Source organism: Leptonotus elevatus, chromosome 2, assembly GCF_054856555.1.
Source record: "Leptonotus elevatus isolate MCC_2025b chromosome 2, RoL_Lele_1.0, whole genome shotgun sequence".
NCBI lineage: Eukaryota > Metazoa > Chordata > Actinopteri > Syngnathiformes > Syngnathidae > Leptonotus > Leptonotus elevatus.
The window spans coordinates 22,486,371-22,511,839 of record NC_141240.1 but is presented as its reverse complement, the minus strand read 5'-3'; the positions used below and the strand labels follow the sequence as shown (position 1 = coordinate 22,511,839).

Genomic DNA, 25,469 nt, shown 5'->3' with positions numbered 1-25,469 from the left:
TTACATCATACATGAAGTCATGTAAAATAACCAAATGTATGTAATAATAAAGCTAGATAAATCTATGTTTACAATCTTGCCATTGTCTGACGTCAGATGGAAGTAACTCAGTGGTTAGGGTAAATAATGTTTCTTTGACTTCGTGACTTGGGCACCTATCTACTGTGTTATTCTAGAATGTTTTTATTTTGTTTTTAAGGCCAGCTAGTGGCGGGGGGGGAATTTTAATTTTCAGAAGAATTATGTTTTTCATAAATGCAAAATATGTTTGGTTAACGTTTTGCAAGCAGGAGAAACGGGACCAATACAAGTTTCTTTTTAGGGAGACAAATTAAGAGAAAAACCTTGAACCTACAGTAGAATATTGGATGAAATATGACAAAGACACAAGAAGAGCTTCCCAACTTTCCGTTTACTGACATTTTATTGCATCTCGTCATTTCAAATGGCACAACGGCTGACAGCCGTAAAGTGGCAAAAACTCAGGGATTTTTCAAAGTTGGAAACTTTCCAAGGGAATGAATGGGAATTTAAAAAAATCTAAATCAAAGGTTACTTAATTGGAATTGAAAGTAAATATGTTATTTTCAGTTTGGAATATTTCCAAAAGTAGGCTATCCATTTTAATTTCCTATGGAAATCTGCTGGGAGCATTCCGGAAATTTAGCACCCCTTTGCAAGCCAATACAAATAATTTTACTGTATTGTAATGTACATCAGTACTTTTTTTAGGAGAAAAAAATCTAAATGCATATTTTTTTCTGAACTTAAGGCATAATCTTAAAAGAATAGTTACATTTTTAGCTTTACATCTACTTACTATTCCCAATTGAAATGTGACTTGTTACACTTTGATTTAAATACTGTAAAAATAAATAACAATAAAAAAATACAACTTCATTCTCATTAGATTATGATCTGTTCTTTTAAAGATTCTGATATTTTTTCTTTGGGAATTATTTTTTTTGTTCTTACAGAATGGCAACTTTTCATTCCTATGACATTTTGGGATACACCTGGTAAATTATATTTAATGGATTATGAGGGGGGTCTTTTGAAAAATGTCTCCTGTAAGGGGTCAGTGGTCACAAAAAGTTTGAAAAACCTCTCCTCTGCGGCTTACAATAACAGTACGCTGGACATTGTGAAGGATAAAATATACTGTACTTTTGGTTGGTTGGAAAATTAAGAATGCAGCAAAGCAAGAGACAAAGCAAGTGTGTGGTGTTTGTAAACAAAAACAAAAAATCCATCCGAGGATAAGACCTGCAAATCCTTGTGGACAAAATAAAACACAAAGCATAAAGTCAACTTAAAATTTTGGGGGAGAAAAATAACATTGCTGGTTTTATCCAAGTGGAATGGTCATCTCTTGGCTTGACTACCTGAAGGAGTGCCTGAAGTGCACACTCCTTCTCTTCAGCTTCTCAGGATTGTGTGACGCCATGTGCGAGAACTCTCGGAAGATGTCCAGGTATGTGGCGTCTCCTGAGGAAGAACCACAGACGAGGATGAGGACGCAAATATTGGACGAGAAGGTGGCAAAGGAAGGATGTTTTGATATGCTAACGAGCAAAGCCTTTTTCAAGCTGAACAGTAGTCACGGCAACGGCTTGGTCCAACCACACTGCATCTTTTGTATCCCGTCAGTGCTCCCAGGCTCAATTAAAAATAAACAATGAACCTCTCTGACTGAGTGTGTGAGACAGAAGAATTTCCTTTAATTGTATTCCAGTCAGGACAGTCCAAACACTGTTTCCTGTAGCCACATTTGAATGAGGACATTAATAAACTTCCCAAACTCAAATAGAAGGGATAAATTAGAAAGGGAATATGATGTTAGAAAGTGACTGTTTCAAGGCACCCTCTGACCTCAGTATGACTTCTCTTCCTTATGTTGAGCATGCATGATCATTCTTCTGCCGATTTTTTCTTCCCACTGTTTTGAGATTGCCTCATGATTCTTCAAAGGAGCATCTTTACGTTGCACTTTAAGCTATTGTTTTGGGGAACCTGTGCAACTGAGGTGGAAAACAGACTGTTCTCAGGAGTGTTTCACGACATTTGTATCTCAAAACACTTGTACCTCAAATCATCCTTCACCACTACCCCCCACCCCCCCCCCCCCAAAAAAACCCCAGAACATTTTATGTTTTTAATTTAAAAAAAAAAGAAGAAGAAAGAAATCTTTAATATTGTACTTTCTAAAAACATACAGCAATGACATAATTAAAATAAATTTATCGAATTAAACAGTTTTCGCAACATTTTTTGCTTTGGTCCAATGGAATTTGTGCTGCTCCTTCTGGTCTGCCCGCCTTGGCCACCTGGGGGCAGTATAGAACAGACATACAGATATACTGTACATAGAGACAGTCGCAGCTCCTCAGTAAGCTGCAGTAATATTATAAATTTTTCAGTGACAATAAAGAATATATGGCCGTATTATCTTTCTGCTCACAACACATTTCCAAAGTCAGGCTAATAACCCCAAAAATAGATACTTGTTTAAGTTTAACCTTAACTCATTCACTGCCATTGACGGCTATAGACGTCAAAAATTCATTTGAACTATTTCTATTAGTTTAACATTTTCCCCCCACTTTTGTTAAAAAGAGTAGGGAAACCTATATATTTTTTTAATTGTACATTTAGAACAGATATAACATTTTTCTTTTTTAATTCATTCACTGACATTGACGGCTATAAACGTCAAATATTAATTTGAACTATTTCTATTAATTTAAATTGTTTTCCACTTTTGTTAAAAAGAGTATGAAAACCTAAAACAATTGTATTGTACATTTATAACAGATATAAAATTTGTGATTAATTGTGAGTTAACTAGTGAATCATGCAATAAATTATGATTACAAATTTTAATCGCCTGACGCCCCAAATTTTTTATGTTTTCCTCTTTTTTTTTTATTCATTCACTGCCATTGATTGCTATAAACGTCAAAAATTCATTTAAACTATTTCTATTAGTTTAATTTTTTTTCCATTTTTGTCAACAAGAATATGAACACCTAGAATTTTTTTATTGTACATTTAGAACAAACATAAAATGTGTGATTAATTGAGTTAACTAGTGAAATCATGCGATTAATTACAATTAAAAATGTTAATCGCCTGTCGCCCCTAATTTTTAATAATCTTTTTTTTTTATGAATTTATGGCAGTGAATGAGTTAATGGATGGGCATGCACTACAGAGACACGTTTGAATAAAAATGATTTAAAAGCCAATTTTACGTAATATGTCCCCTTGAAGACAATTAAGAACTTAAATCATAATTTTAATGCTAGGCTAAATGAAGCTACATCTGTGGAAAAAGGAGTTCAGAAAACTAAAAGTTTCCCCAATGATGCTCTCAAATCCTGATATCCAAATCCACACGCTCCAGCCGGACATTACCACCATTACACTTGTCAAGTTGTGAATGCATCACTTGTACTGTTGCTCAGTGCCTTGACCTGCTTGGGCGAAGCCTCCTTCTGATGCGCGCATCTCCTCGTTCATCCTGGCCAGACGTAACCTGAGCAGCAACAACAACACTGGAATTATAATCACTTAACTCAAATGCAAAACTTTTGTGCTTGAGGACCACGGTTGATTTTTTAAATTGAACAATTGGCATGAAAAATAGCACATTTTAATACTGCAATTTAATTTTAAATTGTATTAATTATAATTACTTACATTCTAATTAATCAACCCAAAATTGACTAAAATAAATGAAAATGTGTTTCAGAGATTATTGGAGCTTTCAATATTCTTCAGTTTATTACATATCATCCAAATCTTGTAAGAAGCATTGGCTTTAAAACAAAACACATACAATGTGACGATGTCAGCGTTGGCTTGCTGCACTGCGATGCTCAATGGGTCATGGCCGTCCTCGTCACCATCGTTCTGAGCCGCGCCTCTTTTAAGGAATAAACACACCTGTCTGAAAACACACAGGCATACAGAGGTGAATTAACGGCCTTCGGATTTAATGCAGCTTCAGAAAGGAGAGCCCTGCCTGACAATAAAAAACATCAGCTTTTGGCCTTTTTAAAGGAACAAGCAACGCTAAGTGACGTTAAAATGTTTTACTATAATTTTCGGTTTAATCAGGGGCGAGTTCCTTTAAAACACATTGTGCACCAATTTAATTATTTTTTGGGACGGATGGGTGTTTGAGAAATATGAATGTGTGTTGTCATACTCTGTATACGTTGTATGTGTTTATGTTCTATGTCGGATCCCCTTAAAAACAAGATGGCAGCTCATCTTTAGGGGCCACCAATAAATAAAATAGAATAACAAACAAGCATTCCGCCTGGCCAGCATGTTCGCTGTCATTTTGGACTCACCCCGTGTGGCCCAGGTTGGTGGCGTGATGCAGAGGGCCCCGCCCTCTCGCATCTCTTTGATTGACATCAGCCGCATTTTGAAGCAGGAACTCGCAGGCGAGCAAGGAACCCTACAATCAATGCATGACAAACTTTTACAAAGAATTACAGAAACAATACTAAAACATGGCGAACTCCCGCCAATTTGCACTTTGCTACTCAAGAATTTACGTTTTATTTTGTGGAACCTTTTCTTAGCTATTGCTGGAAAAACTCATCTGTTTGTGTTTTTATCTTCTTCCTGTAACAACTAGGACACCAAATTACGCTAAATTCTTGCTAATAGTAATAATTGTTGTCAAAGAAGTGATCCATCTCGACAGACACTAAAATTTGTATGTTGAGTATGTTGCTATATTTAGTATGGGTTGTTAGGTTCAGTTAAGGAGATGTTTTTGAGTGATATGCCAAGTTTGGAATGATATTTAAGCATTTTGGGACCATGAGCTATGGCCCTATTCCAGACAATAATAGCTATTTACTAAAACTACACTGAACATTTCCTAGTTATGGAATCAAATTAATTTGATTTTTTTTATTTTTAACAATATTTTCCCCCTTTTTAAAAAAAAATCATTAATACTATTATTTGGAAAAATACTAAATTAAAATTATATACAATAACACAGTATATAAATAATTTATCCATGAGTTTAGAAAAACATTTTCGAAATGAAAAAAAAAAAAATCACATAATTTAGAAAAAAACAATAAAATGGTTTTAAAAAATTAAAACAAATACAATTATTTATTCCAATGATTTGTATTTTTTAAATTAAAACAAATACATCAGCATTTCTTTGATTTTTTTGGGGGGAGGGATTAATTAAAAAAACAAAATAATTTCCCATAATTTAAATTTTAAATTAAAATGTATAACATAACATTGTTTTCCCATGATTTGGAAAATGTGTTCAATCTTGCAAAAAAACTAACTTTTGATTCCAACATACAGACAGAAATGACCACATATCTGTTTGATGGAAGTAATACGAACCCCAATCACAGCCTGTATGAGGGGCGTCTTCTCTTCGTCATCCTTGTTAACCATGTTGACGTCAGCGCCGTGCGCCAGCGCTTCGGCCATAACGGGTAGGTTGCGAGCTTTGGCTGCTCTGTACAGGAGCGCCCCGGGGTGGAGGTATCTGCTGTCCTCCGGGTCCGACGTGTCGTGCTCGGTCTCGCCGCTCGAGTCTTCGGACGCCTCACACTCTGAGGAAAAGTGGCGACAGAGTTGAAGTTTGTTTGATCGTTGGGTGAATGACGTGGACCCTAAGTCACGTGTGCAAGTCTCTTAACCTTCAAGTGTCAAGCTTTTTAAGTAATTTTGTGACCTCTGTCTCATGTCACTGTATTAATGAAGTCTTACCTGCATTAGTCATTATACTATAAAGACGGAAGGTCAGTAAGGGCAAATAATATTACATTTCCCCCACCAAAAACATAAATCTGTGAATTATTGACGCCCTCCCAAAAGGTTTACGATTGCCTCGAGATGCCACAACATGGTGGCAAAGCACAGCACCACTTACTGTGTCTAAATTAAGCTCCTCAACTCACTTCAGGATAGTTTTGCATCTTTATGTAGAGCATTTTTTTTCCCAGATGATCAGAGTTCTTAAACGAGGTGCCATATCCATATTCCAGTGATCAGCATGAGAACATGTGAGCCAAAACACCAAATTTAATAAAGGGAAAATGGCCAATCGGGCCTAATTTAAATATTTTCACTTAAGGGTGGTTTCACTTTTGTTGCCAGCAGCCTAGACAATGGCTGTGTTATGTTATTTTGAGTGTATACTGTTATATAAGCTGTACATTGACTAGTACACATTGTAGCAAAGTGTCATTTCTTCAGTGTTGTCCCATAAAAATACAATAAATATTTACACAAATGTGAGAAGTAAGGAATTCAGTGAGATAACACCTACTGCATTTTGCAAGAGCTAATGGGGATCCAAACAAACCAATAAACCAATAACACCTCTTAATATAATGCATTCAAATTCAGAACTACATCAACGCTATTTCAATACTCATAATGTAGTTTAATATTTGAATATTTTGGACCCGCAACCTCAGAGGTTAACCCTTCGTCCACCAACATGATATATTAAGCCTTATTAATTTTTAAACCGAACATATACAGTATACTGAATAACAATGAAGTCATTATGCCTCCAGTAAAGCAAAGACCCCCTTTTCTTTTACTTCCAAGGTCCAAGCCGACCGAGTCTCATGTGAAGTAGGTCAAGAAATGCAAGTAGCGCACCTTCCTCCGTCACACTGTCCACCACAGGCCCCACCACCAGAAAGTCGGTGCTTCCGTTGGTGCTGCCCAAACCGCTGTCACTGCTGAGGCCTGGCAGACCAAGAAATGCCACAAACATGGACAAGTTAGGGCACAGTTGATACTTTTCCTCCATTAGTTTGGTGGGTATTTAAAATTATGTTAAATTTCTGGTGCATGTGCCACATACGCGGATGTGCACACCAGTTGACAAGTGCAATGCAGCTCTGTGATGAAGTGCTCCGTAGGTGAAAATATGATGAAATCTGTATGAGCGTTTACTTCCTAGTTTTTTCAAAAACTTAAACTTTGAAGGAGCCCTTAGTACGGCCATCAGCCATCGTGGTAAGTTTATGTGACTTACTTCGAGGTCCAGATCCAGTGTGGAAGTAGGAGAAAAGGGAGTCCAGTTCATCAGGACAAAACAAGGACTCTCGTCTAGTCTTGGCAGTAGCTGAAAAGGAGTATGAATGAATGAATGAATGAATGAATGAATGAATAAATAAATGAATGAATGAATAAATAAATAAATAAATAAATAAATAAATAAATAAATAAATAAATAAATAAATAAATAAAAAAAAAAAAAAATATATATATATATATATATATATATATATATATATATATATATATATATATATATATATATATATATATAAATAGACGTCAGTCGTCAAACAAGATCAAATTGTAGGTAGGGTGATCTGGTCTTTCGTTCTTTTTTTTTTCTTTCAAAAATCCGATTTGTACATCTACCGTAATTAATATCTATTTTCCCGTTTTAAATTTTTTATTTATGACATGTTTTCATTAAGTGTTCAATCTTTTGCTCCCACGGTACACGGCGATCGGTATTACACAATACAGGCAAGTCCCAATTTAGAGTTGAGCGCCTTTAGTGTAGACTAGAGCTACATTGCACCACAAGATGCCAGGCAGCATTGAGGTCTACTGGAAGTGATGGGGCATAATTAAGAGATCTGAAGAAGCAGAGTTGGTCCACTACTAAGCAGAGCCTATAAGTATTGTTTGGTTGGATATGTTGGTGTTTAAATATAAAATGTTCATCTTTTGTTATAAGTGATGCTACTTAAAATAGCAGTTGTTTGAATGCTTATGATGATTGGAACATCTATGCTAATTTCCGTTAGTCCGTCTATGGCATTTCACATTATATGTTAGCATTAAGATGGTGGTTAATTAGATTTTAGTTTTGTTTGATTTATCCAACATTTTGGTGTCTAAATGTAAAATGTGTCATTCTGTTTGGTTTTAAGTGTCAGTTTTGCAGTTAACTTTACTACTGTATTCATTCTATTGCCAACTAATGAATACTTTTAAAGTGTTTCCTATCATTTGAAATTACAGCATGTGGGATGTGTAAAATTGTTCTGACAAATACAATTTGAATAAACAATAAAATCACCCAGCCCTACAGGAATGAATTAAATGCGCTAACAAGGCTAATGATGGGCAGAAACCTGAAGAGAAGCTTGTCGGCGAGGCGCTCCGGAGCTCTTGTCTGTACCGCCGCCGTGTCTTTGGTACAGTGGTAGCGCTGTTGTGCCTGCGACACTTCTGGACGCTCCAGCGATGCGTTGACTTCCTGTCGCCGTTGACGAGACTCGGCATGGCGGTCAGCTTCTTTACAAACGTTTTCTCCACGTACTTGGCCTTAATCCAGGCCTCCTTCTCCTGCCTGGAAGACCATTACAGCTTTGAATTGTTTTTGCTATGATAGATTAAAAAAATGTACATTTAGTTTATTTATTTATTTTATCTAAAATGTTATTCAAAAGACCTGTCCATTGAAAAGTCTAACATGTCATATGGACATTGTTCGGGCCTGGATTTAGACGTTCACTCTCCTACCTACAACTGGACGCCGTCGCTTTCCTCACACCTTGTCCTTCGTGATACGAGCCCTCATAGATATGCTTGACGACGCCGTTGCCCAACTCGCACATCAGCTGCAAGGCAAAAATAGCAGACAACAATCGCCGTGACGACCACCGTTTTGCTACTTTTCCATGGCACAGAACAGTATTTTAGTTTGCTCATTTATTTGAACCCTGCAGTAAAGTTAGAGTCCAACTGGCACATTCAATATGTAGTACGTATATAGTATAGTCTATAGTGTATTTGTGCCTGTAATATAAAAAGAGTATATTTTACACTGTACATCATACATGTGTGTCGTTTGTGCATATAGCTTTAGCCTGGTTAGCTTATCTTCACAGAGTTGTTGAATATTGGGCTATTCCTTTACAGTCATGCTAGTTGCTCAGTGTTTCACCTTTAATAACTCGGGTTCCCACGAGTCCAGTGTGAGCGATCGCACTTTGGAGCAGTGAACACCGAGACTTCTGAAACCAGACACAATAAATGTGACAATTCAGGGAAACTAGATGGTCGCGGCACCAACGGACATTAGTTAATCACTTGGAAGATAGACACTCGGCAGGATGCTGATGCTAATGTCATGCTAATCCTCTCACGTTCCACGCATGCAGTGGACGGTAACCCGGCAACGGGTGATGCCACCTTGTCTCCTGTGTGACTCGGAGGACGCTACATGAATATTCAACAGCTGGCCAGCACTTTAAAGAGGACATATTCCTCCGGAGTGCCTGCTCACCCATCAAGTGCGAAATTAAACATCAAAGTCATTCTTTAGTTTCTCTGCCCACGATTTGGCAGCTAACTGGGTGAAGGGCCGCCACTTCAAGAATATGTCTTTCATTTCAAGACAAGCAGAGTTGCAGTGTTGTTATATGCACAAAAAACTACAAAATATTCTGAATATGTAATAAATAAAAAAACCTGTGGATGCCGGAGCACTCGATGCACAAAAGGATCCCCAAATTGATAGACGCCCAACGAGGATCGGCCTGACCGCAGTCGCAGCACTGCTGGTTGCCAGGCAGGCACAGGATCCTCTGCAGGATGCCCTCGCCACGGCCGCCGTGCTCTCGCGACTCGCTGGCCGAGTCGATGCTGCTTGTGGACGGCGAGGCCGCTCTGTCCAGATGCTATACAACACACAGACATACAGTCAAAAACACACATCCACACGACATCTGTATCTAGATGTGTATCTGATATAGTCTTGTGTATATCACATTTTTGGGGGGGAAGGGGGGGGCTTTCCTGTTTTTCATGGAAAACGCATACTGAAGGTTTATTAAATTCAAATAAATTTTGTATTGTGTATAATGTATTTCAATTGGCATAAATGATACACTGATTTTCACGGGTTGGCTTGGTTCCTATCCCCCTATTATAACTGGAGGGATGTAAAGTGTGTGACTGGCCTCGCTGTGGAGGCTGTCAGGACTCTCCCTGTAGGCCGAGGCGATGCTGGCTTGGACCGCCTGGATCCAAGCTTGTCTCAGCTTCTCCGACTCGGCTTGCAGCATGCAGCTCCTGATGGGGAAAAAGCACACAAACAAGAGGATCGCTTCTCCTAGTTCTACTCAACACTCATAGCGCACGGAATAAAAAGTCCTACTTGGTCGGGGAGACCACCTCAAAGCAGAACCTCCTCTCGATATCCTCGCAGGGTTTGACGGAACACAGACGGAGGTCATCCACAACCACCGTCAGAGTGTCCTGCCCATGGACAAAACACCTCGTGTGACTCGCCAATCTTTGTCAGGGTTGAACATTAAAAGATATGCTTACCTTGAGCTTTTTCTGATAAACAAGCTGGCTGCTCTGGATGGAGAACCAGCGTCTGAAAGGCATGAAGAAAACGTTAAGTTAGACCACGTCCAGAGGAGCACTCTGAAGTCTTTTGTCGCACCTGTTCCATGTCTTGAAGGCATTACTGGCCCTCTTGAACAAGTATCCTTCCATCACCACGCCGTTAGGAGAGTCCACGTTGAACTCTGCTTTGGAGTCGTCATAGGCAAAGTCCTGAGAAAACATCTCCATGAAGCACGAGCTGGAACATCTAGGATCTCCATACGTTGTCAAACATTCCCTCCAAGCCAAAGAATTGGAATTCATCCTCCTCATGTGCGGATGTTATTTAGAGTTTTAGTGTTCAAAAGTAACGTAGGATGAACTCACCTGCATGAGTGTCTGAAAGCAGAAGAAGGAGAAGGGAAAAAAAGAACATTAGAAGCACATTGGTAGGAAAATATAACATTCACTTTGGAATTATGCAGTGAGACTAAAGGTGATCTTTTCTAGCTCTAATCAGTACTTGGGCATCAGCATTTTGGACCACCCAGAATTTTACATGCACTGGAGAAATATGATCTCTTCGTTCTACTTAGTTCCCTGACAGGAACATTTTGGACCATCTGGAGAGTCAATTTTGAATTTGAAAAGGAGCCAGTGCAATGAAGCATGAAATATGAGGTCTTCTTCTAGTTCTACTCAGTACTCTGTCAGCAGCATTTTGCACCATCTGAAAAATCTCATCACTATTGCTCTCAAAGGCTGGTCGTCGAACCAGCAACCTTCTCAACTAGTTGCTCAATGGCACCCCTAGAGTGGCATCGATTCACGGACGCGTAAACATATAAAAATGACAGCATGTTGCTTCTGGACATGTCCCAACTCACCCTCTGCTGGATGGTTGCGTGTTTGTGCTCCAGCTCTCGCTTCTCCATGGCAGAGTCGATCACCAGCTGATCCAGCTGAAATAAAGGCAAAGCATAGATTGTGTTTTCACTGGTAGAGACAGTACTTCATCACCAAGCTATTGAATAACATGACAAAATGCCCTAACATCGACAATCAGGATATTTTGCTCACCTCAGCTGCCAGCTTCTTCATGTAGGGGTCAACCTCGTCCAGGCGCTTGTAGCCCTGTTGGAACAACGAGTACTGGGCATGCATGAAGGACAGCATCTGGAGGGGGGAGAGTAGACATACCATATGTATTTATATAATGTAATGTATGTGTGGAATTTAAACAAAACTTACTGCGTCCAGGATCTCAAATTTCTTCTTTGCCTGAAGGACATTGATCTGCAGGGAGCAGACGGACACGGACATTATTGTCATTTTCAGAGACACAGTTGCATTTAAAATAGATGTACAACTCCTTTTGTAACAAGGCTAAACATCTGAGAAAGAGACAGGCACATAAAGACACTGAAGTTCTTTAAGAAAGAGACACTTTCACATTAGATGCTAAAATCCCTACCTGCAGAACGTAGTCCAAGGCCAGGTGACGGAAGCACTTTCGTGCGACGCTGAGCGCGCAGGTGGCTTCCTCTATTTCATGAGCTTTGTTCCTAGGTGCCTGCGCATTTTTCACCTGCGCGATCTCCATGTCCTCACGCACACGCTCAAAGTGCTTCTTGGTCTCCTTGAACTTGCGCACATCCCTACAGAAATGAGCCACACTTGACTTAAAAGGGACAAGGGAAAAACCTACTTTTAAATGTATTGGATACAAGTTGTGTATCTGGAGTTTCTGTGTTGTCTGACTATGCCCACAAAATACTTTTTTTGCAAGATGTTCTACCTTTTTTTCTGACGTAAAAAAACCCCGTAATTAATGTAAATGACTTTTTCACAACTTTTTAGTAGGAAAATTTTCTGAAAAGAAAAGAAAAGTGGTTAGGGAGTAATGGTTCTGGTTTGAGGAAATGCTGCCTTCACCGGAGAAAATACAAAGTACACTTTTATGTTACCCTCTTCAGATTCTTGACTGCTTGAGAACAAGCTGCCGCTTGCCTCATCACACTATTCATAGGCTTGCCAATTGACCCCATAGTGGAGGGGGCGGGATGAGCGATGGCTAATCTGCATGAGGTAGATCCGCTCCCCTCCATAACGAGTGATTTCAAACAGTTTTCTAAGTGAGGACTTTGACTGAAGAATGCTAGCACCGAGGAACTTTATTTTTCTTTTATGTTAAGGGAAGAAGTTCATACTAAGCCACTTTTTTTTCTTTTAACTAACAAAAAAAAGACAACGTTTTGAACATTTGCTGTGCTGACAAATACAATAATTCTGGCTTGTGCATAATGAACTCACTCTTTGACAAAATGCTGCAACTGTTGCTTGACTGAGTGCTGAGCTTGATCGAACAGCATCTGCGACAGAAAAGGCAGAAAACCTGTAAAAAGCAATGTTCATTTGGAGCCTATCCCAGCTGGATTTGGGAGAGAGGCAGGTTATAGCCTTGACTGGTCGCCACACAATGTTAGGGCACATAAAGACAAATAATTGACTGGTCTCCAGTCAATGGCACACATACTGTACATGCATAGATATATCTGCCTGTGCCATTAAATCAGATTAAAATCAAAAACATCTAAATAACACTAAGTGTCCCAATGTAAAAACAGTCCACCAAACTCATAAAGCTAACTCTTTATGGGGACTATTTTTTTAAATAACATCCTTGTTGTTTACTTAGTTACGGTGAAAATTTTGATTACAAATGAAAATAGTTGCGGGGTGGGGGGGTGGGGGGTCTTAAATCTCAGACCATTTATGATTATCATTTCGAATTAAACTGAATGCGATCTCCTTTTTGTTAAGCCCTGCTTCCAAGATTAATTCAATGCAATGCACTTGTGTACCAAAAGAGAGCGATGATGTGCACTTTCACATGCAGATGAAAGTCTGTTGGCGAGAATGAATGGAGGAGGAATGTGGCCTTTTTTTGTGTGCACACAATAAGGTCGCCTTTTCTTGGATGCTTTGAATCCAAGAGGCTTCCATTTCACACTGGGAGCACATGCTCGGAGATTCCTGCAACATTCCCGTTAAATAGGTCATCCGGGCGGGTAGGGTGGAGGCCATACAGGAAGAGGCTGGACATTTGGTGAAATGTGAGCCTCCATCCCTTGCCGTGTGAAGATTTAATATTATATTCCAAATGGTGTCTGATCCAACAACCAAAATCACATTTAAAAATAGGTGGAGGTAACTTTAAGTTGACCTGAGCCTGAAAATAATCATCAGTGTACGTTTGTCCCAAAGAAGTAACTGCAGCGGAAATAAACCTGTGGCTGCGGCGGCGGACCGCTGTGACCACAAGGCGCTGAAAGTCAGCCACTAGTGACTCGTCATGTTGGAAAAAAATAATGGCTTGGTGATATGGCCTTAAAATAATTTGTCCTGTTTCTTCCACAAACATTGTATTCCCCATTTTAATCAGTTTTAATAAGAATAAGTTCTATATTTTCTTTAGTTCTCCTGACACCAAACAAGCTTTGAAACTGATTTTCCCCCAGCAGTAACTTAAATCAAATTCCACAGAAAGGAACAAGGATGTCACAGCAAAATTCTCTATCTGTTACAACCTGCTGTCTGTGGCATTCTAAGTGTCGTGACCACTTCCCGTTTGAAGCCTCACAATGGTGAGATACTATTGATCAAATGTAGTTGTCGTATCTGTCTTATGATGTCAAAATGTGAAGAGCATGATGAAGAGGATTGTTCCAATACCAGTTTTAATTGAACCAGGAAACGGATTGGCCAATTCGTGGCCAAACTATCCAGCCCTACTGGTTGTCACTCTAAAGCCTGGTTCGCCATTGGCTAAGTAGTTATGTGGAGGAGGAGGGCTGGCAGAGCCACCTCTGAAACAAAAATATTTTACCATGGCAAAAAATATGCTTTCAAAATATGTTGATAATATCCCACAGACATATGACATTTTAAATTGTGAAGAAAATAAACAATATGCTGCTTTTACAGCTCTTGGTGAGGCTCGCTGCTTCTTTTGGTATAAGTGTCATCAAAAAGCCAAAGAAAAAGTTCACAATTAAGCGACTTTGTGGTGCTTACTATGTGGTAGTTGATGATTTCCTGAAGACTTTCTCCACACTTTTCCAGGCACTCCTGCCAAGAAGAGAAAGCAAAGAGGAAGGGTAAAAAAATGATTAGAAGATAGAAATCATGCGCTGTTTGTCTGAGAATAAACACTGCTGCTAACGTAATGTGAGAGATCAGCTGGCTGAGGAAGTGTACTACTTTTTCTTTCTCTTGGAGGGGGGCAAGAACAATTGATTCTTTCTTATTTTTTTATATTGGGAAACAACTTGAATGAGAAATGCTTCATTGTTCTGTCAAGAGCACTTTGAATACAACAGCTAAAACGAACAATTGAGTACACACAAACTTTACATTTTTCTTTCGGGATCCCTATATAGTATTGTGATTATTACAACTCTTTTTGCTATTTTTTTTTCTATGATGACATTCAGTCAAATCACAGACATGTTAAAAAAAACACTTTAAAGGAAATTTGTGATGTAAGAATAACTTTTTAATGTTACAAATGTGTGTATGGAGTTCTTGCCCATCCAAGTGTGAGTCAATGTCAGTATTTTGCTATGTGCGTGTTTCTGAAAATGTGTATGCAAGTGTGGCCTTCTTAATTTTGACATGACAATTTGAGTCATTTACATAATCCTAGTGCCAATAACTTGGCTGGGTGGAGAGCCACCATTTTGAAGACCAGAAATAAAGTCAAAGTCAAAAGGTAAGCAGAGCTGCAGTGTTTGGACACATAAGTGTTACATAGTGAAGCACGGGTCCACAACACTAAATGAAAAGTCTAATTTGGCCGTTTGTTGATGAAGTTATTTTTACGCCAGTGGAAAATGCAAATGATGCTTTTAAAATCTGTATGCGGTCTTTTTTTCTAAAGTGGTTTCACCTATAGCCGGGTCCTTCATACAACACACAAACAAAACAAACAATGTCAATTCACTTCCACCGAATCTCACCGAAATCATTTCATCCTTCTTGCATTGCTGCGACAGATCCCGGATGCCGTTGATAAAGAGTTTGTTGGCGCTCACGTACACCTTCCCGGCATCTATCATGCCGCCACAGAGCTTCACCAACTGTGTGGACAGAAATATGATGTCAGTAACTTGAGCTCATTCCAAACCACAAGGTTTTAAACTTAGTAGCAATTGATTGGAAAGATCTTCAGAAAATGTTTAAATGACCCTAAAATAGATACTTCAAAGCAAAACGGGAGAATTCCTGTGTCTTTTATAGCTTAGCTTATTGAGACCTTTGTGAATCTCCTCTTGACAGACAACACAGACATGCCCGCCAAATGTCACGTTGCTAAGTAAAATCTGATTTGGAGGCAGATTTTTTTATTTTTTATTTTATAGACATTTGGTTGACCTGAAGGTTGAAGGTTTAATGTGTTAAGGCCAATTATCAAACTTTACTGCCATGCTCTGTCTACAGGCAATGATGAAAACACTTAATTTTTGCAATTTATGGTGACCCATCTGTTAAGTACATTATACGTGTTTCAAATTTGGGAGCAATCGAGACAAAATCTCTCTTAGAGTTTGGTGAATCCTAGGAAATGGTTAAGTCGCTGCTTCAAACCAAAATAGCAGACATCCTGTCTTTTATGGCATGAGACTTTTTGTGGATCTCTTCATAATGAATATGTCTTCCAGATTTCATGTTGCTAAGTCAAACACGCCTTGGGGTGGAATTTTCATGACATTTAGTTCAGCTGACCTTGTGCAGTTGACTATTTTGAGTTTCTTGTTTTATGCTGAGTCATTAAACTTTGCCACCATACTCCACCCACAGGCAATGAAGAAAACTCCTAATTTAAGGTCACCAATCTGTTGACTTACTGGTTAATATTTGGCAGCAAGTGGATAAAATCTCAAACAATAGATCCATGAAAAAGGACAAAATGACCTGGAAATGGCCACTTTGCTAAACTGTCAGACTGCCTGTGTCTAGTCAAGCATGGCTTCTTGACACTTTTGCCTATGACATTTCATGTTGAGAAAGAATGAAAAGTTATTTTGGGGATGATTTTTCCAGATGACTTCAAAATTTTGTGTTAAGGGGAGAGATCAAATATCACTGCCATGCTCTACTCGTGGGGATGGTTCAAACTTTCTAGCAATTGGACTGTTTTGGGATCGACGTGTGAGAACTTTTGTCGTGCCCTCCAGCTATATGGAAGGCATTTTCCAGAATCCACAGTTTTAGCATCATGTTGCACAGACGGGGGATGACAGTTATGCTCTTACCTTGTCCAGTTTTGCCTCAATTTCCACAACCTCTGTTTCCACTTCCTCGATATTTGCCCTGAAACACAAAAGCAAGACAGGACCACCATAAATGTCTGCTTGGATTCCTATCACGGGGAGTTAGCTGCTACTAAAACAAATACTGTGCTGGAGTGAGTGGGATATTGTTAAGCATAAATTATTTGAAACAATTTGATAACAAGTGACGTTGTGCATGTACAGCAGCTACAGCTAGCTAGTTAGCAGCTAACATTAGCCGGTTGGTGGGCATGATGTGCGTAACTATAGTAGGGAGATGTCAAAGTTCACTAGTAACAAGGTCAAATATCATATTGCAACACATCCTATCTAGTCATACAGAAAATTAAAGATCGTAAATGAGGGCTATCCAGAACTATAATTATGTTGTCAATTTGTCCTCATAGGACAGCACGATGGCCGAAAGGCACGCAACTCTAGAACAGACTTTTAGTCAATAGTCGTAGTTGTTGATCCAGATATACCACATTGTGGGACAGCTGTTAACAGTATTCACCAACCTCAAGCTATAATCACCCCCCAACCCGCTTCCCCCAATAATGGATGCGCATGGTGCCCCCAGGACCCGTTGTCATGGCAACCGTGGCTATGTGGGCCGCAGAGGTCCATGATGGGCTCGTGAGTTGACCAAGAAGCGAGTCCGAAAGCATTGAATGCGCACAAGCCCAGTCAAATTCACACACAAGCACCGTTTGGTGAGTAGGTAAGATAGGTAGATTAAGTAACTAGCTGGGTAGATAAGGTAGAGAAACATTTTGGTCAAATTGCAGCCTTTACAACTAATAATGTCAACATTATTAGCATACGCACATTTTCCTCTCATGACGAGATCAGACGGCTCTTAGTGCTGGCCTGGCACAAAGCATCTAATACGTCTAATACGAGCTGATGATTCCAGTCTTGTAAATAGGAACATTCTTCCATGAGAACACTCAAATAAAACATCAAATTTGTGCAACGTGGCATTTCTCCCACTGTCACAAATCCAAAGTGTACAGAAAGAGTGGAATCTTGGCTACCACAGAGGAAAATCAATAAGAGTTTTCTTTCTTTTTTTCATTAAACAATGACCCCAGAGAGTTTTTACAGGAGACATATTATGCATTTTTCCCCACAGTTCAAAAGAGCTCCCAGGTGTCTGAATAACATATCTATGGCATGCTTTTGTCAAGAATAAACAATTATAGACAGCATATTTCTTGCTGACAACCAGTGGGCTGGATTTTTGACCATCTCCACATGTTCACAGCAGCCAGCAGCTCGCTTGAACTCGCAGACCAGAGGCCAGAGTGTGCAACAAGCGAGTGCCCAAGAAAATAAAAGCATTTTCTTGGCACTGTTGCTTCACATCACCGCCCCCAAAATCAAGTATGTGATGCTCATCAGAAGCTGTTATATAACCCTAATGTTGTGTTCTTAAACAAAACTCATTGCAACTAGTCTGCTTACCTTTACCACCGCTGGCTAATTTATTCATATTCCTTTCATACACACATTTAAAACAAAGCACCAGAGAAATTCCATTACATTCATACACTGAGTTGGAATTTCATGACCAGGCCACCGAAATAAAGTTGTCAGCTAATGTCACGGTGTGGCGCATCACATGACCAAGTGCAAATACCTCACATCTCCCACGTAGACAACAAGAAAGCGAAATAAAGGGAGAGAAGTGACAGAAAGTGAAAAAAAAAAGAATACATAAGAGAGAAAAGAGAGATAGATAAGAAATAAGAGACAGAAAAGAATGAAAGAGTTAGAAAGAGACTAAAGGGAAGAAAGTGAGAAAGAATGAGTGACAAAAAAATCAAATAATTTGAGACAAGAGAAAAGAATGAAAGAGAGTGAAAAGAAAGAATTGGGAAGAAAATGAAGAGAGAAAGACAAAGGAGTGGGAAAGAAAGAGTGAGAAAATGACAGAAAAGATTAAGAATGAAAGAAAAGAGAAGAGGATATAATGAGAGAAAAATGGGGGGGATTAATGAAAATATACAGAAGAATGAGATAGCAAGAAAAAAGAAATGAGAAAAGAAAGAAGTCGAAAGAGAAAAAAAACAAGAGGAGAATCAGAAATAGAAAAAAGTTGAAAATGATACAAAGGGAGAAAAGAATGAGGGAAGAGAACAGAAAGAAGAAAAATGAGAGAAAGTAAGCTAGGTAAAGAGTGAGAGAGAAAGGAAAAAAAAAAGAATGTAATGAAGCAAATTATGGTAAGACTGATCGCTAATGCTAATATGTGCTAACGCTGCAATTCTACCTTTGAATTTGATACAATAGTGCTTGAAAGCTGCTCATTCACTAACTTCCACTCATCCATTGGCTGAGAAACTCGGTGTGGGGGTGGTGATTATGTGAGTCGGCCCCGCTGTGACATCACAGTGGGCAGAAGGGTAGAAGAGTTCGCTCAAAAAGACATTTTCAGAGTCAAAGTCAAACTACAGATTGACTTGGTTGTTTTATTTCAGTCACCAAAGACACACGACTATTTGGATACAACACATTCATTAAAAAAAGTCCATTTGTTGATGTCTCCATTTAAATAGTTTTAGTAGCTGAGAGCAGGACTGAAACTTCCTGTGCAGAGTGACTCTGTTCTTCTTCAATCCCATAATGTAAACACTGTGTTCCATTGAGGAGACATACAAAAGCCCTCAGACGTGCAGCATCTTTATTTCCTGCGGCCGTCTGACATTTTGGAGAAATAGCTGAATTCCCTCAGTGACCGTCCCGCGAACACTCACAGGGTCCCGGCGAGCCGGGAGACTTCCCAGCATTTTTGCTGGCTAAGCACGCAGCTTGGCTCGCAGCAGAGCGACATAGCAGACGTGTGAAGCATGCGAGCAGCGCTTTCCTGTCTGCGAGCTGCTGCTGAGGTGGAACGGCTTCAATTACAGCCAAGGAGCATCACACATCAGCATGAGAGCAAACTAGGACTGGGAGCTACGGCCTTCAAATAAAACCTCAGATTTTTTCGCAAAATTAAAAAAAAGTTAAAGCTAATAATAATGACATTAATTGAAATGTTTGCTTTTTGCATTGCCAAATCCTAGAGTGAGCAAAAGATGACGTGTGCTCAAAGATGAAAGCTCACTTCCTTCCAATTGTCCTCCAGGTGCTTCCTCTACTTGGTCAGCAGGCCAGTCAACCACTGACGTCACCCTCTTCCACTGCAGCCATGCGTCAAACCATCTATGCATGGTTCTCCGGAATATTGGCGTGAAGACCTCCACAAACCCTGACACTGTCACTAGGAAGCACAACCGGATGGACTCTTGCCTCCACATGACGGTGGTGGCAAGTTCAAGAGGAAATGGACGCGCAATGACGGATGTGATGAACTACAGATATTTTCAAATTCTATTACAAGTCTCTCGCTCATTTAGAAATGGAGGATTGATGCTAATGAATGCTGGAAGGGAAAGTGTACTTTTGCAGGGTCAGATGTCACCCCTGTTCAAGGCACCCTCTGACCGGCGCTGTATGACTTCTGTTCATTTTTGATCATTTCTAGAAAATGTTACTCTTTCACTGTTCCACGAATCCGCCAAAGGCCTGGAATATGTGTGAACATAGACAGATCTCACCATTTTCCTTGATTTTACACACATTGGGAAATCTAAAATCCATTTTAGTAGACATGAGCAAATTTGACTTGAAACAGCTAAATCTTACAGACTTTGTAAAATAAATAAATAATGGTATATAACTTAAAAACAATTGCCATCAATTATATACAGATTTTCGCTATTTGTGGACCAGCCCTAAATTACAGAGCTCAACTGTAATCATATTGTTCCAAAAAAATAACACAAATGCAAATGGCACGCGGCAACACTTTGCCTGTAAGAGTTCCGGACGTGTTAAATCTACCCGTTTTGCATATATATTGTTCCCAGAATGCATTGTGTGGCGCAGTTAATGAAGTTATAAGGACGTTAATCTTTGTTAAACATATTTGTGTTACCAGTTATCTAATTTGTGTCGTATTTAACACGTTTATGTCGGTCTATGATTTTTGAAGAACAAAAATTGAAGCAAACTGTAACTTTAAATTGTGTATAAAATAATGACATCCAGGATGATTCCGTGTACAAGTTGCATTGCTAATTTGAGGACTGCTTGTGAAATTACGAATTTCTATATTTTGATTGGCTGATTAATTGGCCCGACATTACAATTTTTTTTTTTTAACTTTACAAAATCGTCTTGTGGGCCAGATTAAACCCGTTTGCGGGCCAGATCCGGCCCACGGACCATATGTTTGACACCACTGCCCAAAACCATTACTCAGGATGGATTTATTCATTTTTACTTTTGGCTTATTCATTTATCTCATAAAATGATTAATTGAGAAAAATACAATTAAAATATTACTGTAATTTTACCTGCACATTTCATATTCATTTTATTAAATAATAATTATTATTATTATTATTTGGCTCCACCAATTTACGAATGACTTAGTCCATACATTTTTTTAATCCAAATATGTCCCTTGAGCACATGTTTGCCCGACTCTACTTTACAACATCAGGACCCTCATTTCGGTTCAGAACCTGAACTGTACTGTAAAACGCTGATTGATGTTAAAGCTATATTGGTGCTTTTAGCTTGTGACTCAGGATGAGCTGTTGGAACAAGCGACTCAGCGTCCTCAACGTCCTCCCCTCACAATGACCTCTGCTTTGAAAACTCCAGCACACTGACGCATTTCCCGGCCCGTCCCGGTTCTGGCAGGGGCTGTGACCGGTGGTCTGCCCTCACACAGGCGAGGATGGACAAGAAGTGGGAGGCAGAGAGAGAGAGAGAGAAAGAGAGATAGTGAAGGGGGGTTAGCGGAGCAAATGAAAAGCAGATGCTTGGACACGTTCAATCTGGCCTTCTACAAAAGAGGCTTGGATGAGAGCGACCGCTGAGACCAATCGTTTTCCCGCCTCTGACTTCACACTACAGCTGGCTGATTATTGCCGTAAAGGACAACTAAACCCAAGATGTTAAAACTTCTTTATCAGCTGCTGGTTGCTTATAGCTACGAAATATTTTATTTAGACAACATGTTTAAAACTGCCTTTGTTTACTTGCTTATGTGGTGCTGCTATTTTTAGGTCTTTTCACTAACATAATGTGCGAATTCACAAGACTGTGACATGTAGGCTATATGACAATTACGTCTTATTATGCAACTTTATTTACTAACAAAACCATACAATTAGTAAATACCCAAACACGCAACCCACTAACTTTGAATAATAATTTTGTTTAACTCTTATTCCACACATGCAATATTATTCAGAGGACTATGTTTTCACGAGTTCCAATTTTAATCTGGGATTTGGTTTATTCATCCTTTGTTCATTCCATCATGAACACACAGATTTGCCACAGATTTAAAACAGCTTTTAGCTAATACTAAAAATTTGCTAATTTAATGTAGCTTACTGTCGCTAGTTCCAATGTGTTGTCAAATGGTCAAGGGTACACTTTCAATTAATTTATTGACCATAAAAAGAAAATGTATTGTTTTAACTGCCTTTGTTGTATGACAAATTTTTGCTCCATGCACTTTGTATGCAGTGGTGGTTGTTTTAGGCCCCGTCCAGACGGAAGCAAAGCCGGCTTCGTTCCTCAAATAAATCTCGGACACACGGAAGCATTCCAAGACTTGCATGTGTCCAAAAGAAGACGCTGAGGACGTTTAACGGCTGTAATGTATATGCCAAGTCTGGAGTGGCGCTGTAGCGCAGCCACAGGAAGTTAACGGAAGGCGTAGAAGAAGAATCAGCGAAGAAGACCAACACTTTTTCCCCCTAACTTTATTGCAATATACAGAACAAACATGGCTTTGCATGTATCAAAACAACATGAAAAAGACAAACACAGGAGAAGTGACAATGGCGGGTGAAGTACAACACCGCACGTTGAACGTGGGAATAAAGAAGCAAAAATATTTTGCTGCAAAAGCATAAGCAAGCTAAGGAGGCTACTTTTGTCCATTGAGTGCTCTTCAAAGAGTTGCCATAGAGTGAGTATCAAACTCTGGTGTGAAATTGCTGTTGTTCAAGAGCAAACACAAACACACCAGTTTCCAATCAGCAGTGACGGTTTCTTTAAACACATGTGGATAGTAGATAGAAGAAGAAAAAGTTAACATTTTACTCCAACAACACTCCATCTGGAAGTTTGTTTTCTTCTTTAATGAGAGGCAACAGAGTAAGCATTTTTTCACAATTCAAAACAGTTCCCAGGTGTCTTATTAAAAGCTCTCGGTCATATTTTAGTCAAAATCCACAAAGGATAAAGAATTAGGGCACACGTAACATCCACTTAACACACTAGTTGAAACAACTCTGTTTAGTCGGGTGGTTCTGTCTTATGCAACTGAGCCACTGTTCACGCCGCACTGGAGAAGACAGTGTAGAGACAAAAACCAAGCAACCCTTGCGAAGATGGATTCTGTTCTTTTTCTCCAAAATGACGGCAAAAGCAAGGACTTTAATTTCCCTCACGCGGGCAGCATTTCATCACCGAGACACCAATTATACTTGCTGATTAACGTAGCCTATTTAAGGCCCGTCATCAGCAGTCATTCATCTCTTTGGTAAAAGTTACACCAAATAACAAGAATGAGCTTGGTGTCCATCACAAACTAAGTCAGTTATTCCAAACTACTGTGCCATCAGAGATCATCAGGTGGGCCACGGGAAATTATGTCATTTCACTTAACTGGTCAGAATTTTTTTTATTTACTACAAATAATGTAACTTTGTTCATCTAGACCAGTGACATAGAGTGACAGGCTGAACAATACACTCTTACATAATGACCTTCAAATTGTGAGTAAACTGAGATTATTATTTCAGTGCAGTTGTCATTCTATAAATTTGGGGGCATTTCTTGCTCCTGTGCCCCCACCCCTCAATACACACCCACCCTCCTCCATGAAATTTCTAATAATGCATGCACAAAAAAAACAGGAAGATACACTTTGTGTAAATTATAGCACTGCTGAGACAAAATGTAACTATAGCAGTCATAATAGTGATTGCTAATTAGCTTAAGCACCCCCAAAATATTTATTTTTCTCTTGTCCCTCCCTCTCAATGACCAACTTATTAACAAAAATCTACTTTTTTTTTGCATTATATTGTTGATTTGTTCCTTGCAATCATTAAAACATTTTGTTCATCACATACATATTTTATATTATGCTCTCAACTTTTTTTTAGCCATCTGGAGGAAGATAAAAAAGTGAGCAACATGAAACATGAGCATAAATTACATTACTAAGCTAATTGGTCTGACCATTCGCTATTTTTGCAATGCTTTCACCTATAATCGCAAACATGACAACGACATACAGTATATAATAAAGTTCTAATTTCATATTAAAATTAAATGAGCACGCAAATAACATTTAAGGATCTTTATTGAATTGTAAAGTATTTGTTATTTGTAACAGGTTTGTGCCAATCAGCAGAAAATATGCTTTGACAAATTAAAATCTCATAAAAATTGTTACATTTATTGGTGCTGTAGCTGGACGAATTATAATAATGATGGCTTAATAGCAGCTGTTGTTTCTGCAAACAACAACAAAATTCAGTTGGTGTCTAAAATTGACCCTATTCTGGAATGGCCACGATATACTTTTTGTGTCTTTTTTTTTTTGGTGGAGTTAGGCTATCTTCGAATTTAAATTATGTGGGTTGGGAAAATGAAGTTCGAAGAGCTTTGAAATCGGAACAATTCAAGCAGTTTTCAAGGCGACCCCATTTTGGTCCCAATCGACAAACAATTACACGCATCACTCACCTGAAACGGGGAGAATCTTTGACGCACTCTTCAAAATCCACCGTCATGTTGGCGTCCCGGTGGGCTGTTATTCGTCCTCACAAGGCACGGGGCATGTCCAGGTGGTCCGTTAGGCTCGACTCGGCTCGCTGGCGTCGCTTGGCACCCTTCCTTCCAAGTTACCTCGCTCCCGCCGACTGAAGCTTGAAGAACCAAGCCCACACGCCCCAGTACTATGGGCCGTTCAGGATCCGCCGGCCGAGCTCTGACATTCTAGTACTCCATATCAACTACAGATGCACGCCAAACGACATGATGCCACACAATTAATGATAAATAAAGAACTGTATACTGTGTCTGGACATATGTATAGGGCCACTAACACATTATACCAACTGGTACTAGTACAATAAATTAGCGTCTATCAAACGTCAACATTTCTTTCTACGTAAAGAACTCGAGCTCTTTCGTAGTAGCATTAGAAGCAATAATGCCCAGGCTATCCATGAACGCGGCACAGTAATTCCCCGCCCCTCCCTGTGCGAGCGAATGAATGGCGACAAAACGCTGAGAGAGAGAGAGAGAGAGAGAGAGAGAGAGAGAGAGAGAGAGAGAGAGAGAGAGAGAGAGAGAGAGAGAGAGAGAGTCATAGATAGATAGATAGATAGATAGATAGATAGATAGATAGATAGATAGATAGATAGATAGATAGATAGATAGATAGATAGATAGATAGATAGATAGATAGATAGATAGATAGATAGATAGATAGATAGATAGATAGATAGATAGATAGATAGATAGATAGATAGATAGATTCACCAGCTCAGTGACCTTGTGGTAGAGTGTCCGCCTTGAGCCTGGGAGGTTGTGGCTAACTAATCCCCGGCTGGGTCATACCAAAGACTATAAAAATGGGAACCATTTGCCTCCCTGCTTGAC

At 39.3% G+C, this 25,469-nt stretch overlaps 1 protein-coding gene across 1 annotated transcript; it reads right to left on the bottom strand.

The window, feature by feature from the left end:
• Positions 1 to 393: 393 nt before the first annotated feature.
• LOC147178923 (arf-GAP with coiled-coil, ANK repeat and PH domain-containing protein 3-like) lies at positions 394 to 24,959 on the bottom strand. Its single transcript, XM_086069838.1, has 25 exons — positions 24,549 to 24,959; positions 16,698 to 16,755; positions 15,402 to 15,521; positions 14,458 to 14,511; positions 12,694 to 12,752; positions 11,855 to 12,038; positions 11,632 to 11,676; positions 11,461 to 11,556; positions 11,268 to 11,342; positions 10,768 to 10,779; positions 10,499 to 10,611; positions 10,378 to 10,429; positions 10,205 to 10,305; positions 10,008 to 10,119; positions 9,517 to 9,725; positions 8,990 to 9,059; positions 8,566 to 8,663; positions 8,175 to 8,392; positions 7,055 to 7,144; positions 6,673 to 6,762; positions 5,398 to 5,612; positions 4,362 to 4,471; positions 3,842 to 3,952; positions 3,477 to 3,538; positions 394 to 1,488 (listed from the first exon to the last, which is right to left on the bottom strand). Exons 1-25 carry the CDS (start codon positions 24,593 to 24,595, stop codon positions 1,382 to 1,384), a joined length of 2,508 nt encoding a protein of 835 aa, XP_085925964.1. The 5' UTR covers positions 24,596 to 24,959; the 3' UTR covers positions 394 to 1,381.
• Between the last annotated feature and the right edge of the window lie 510 nt (positions 24,960 to 25,469).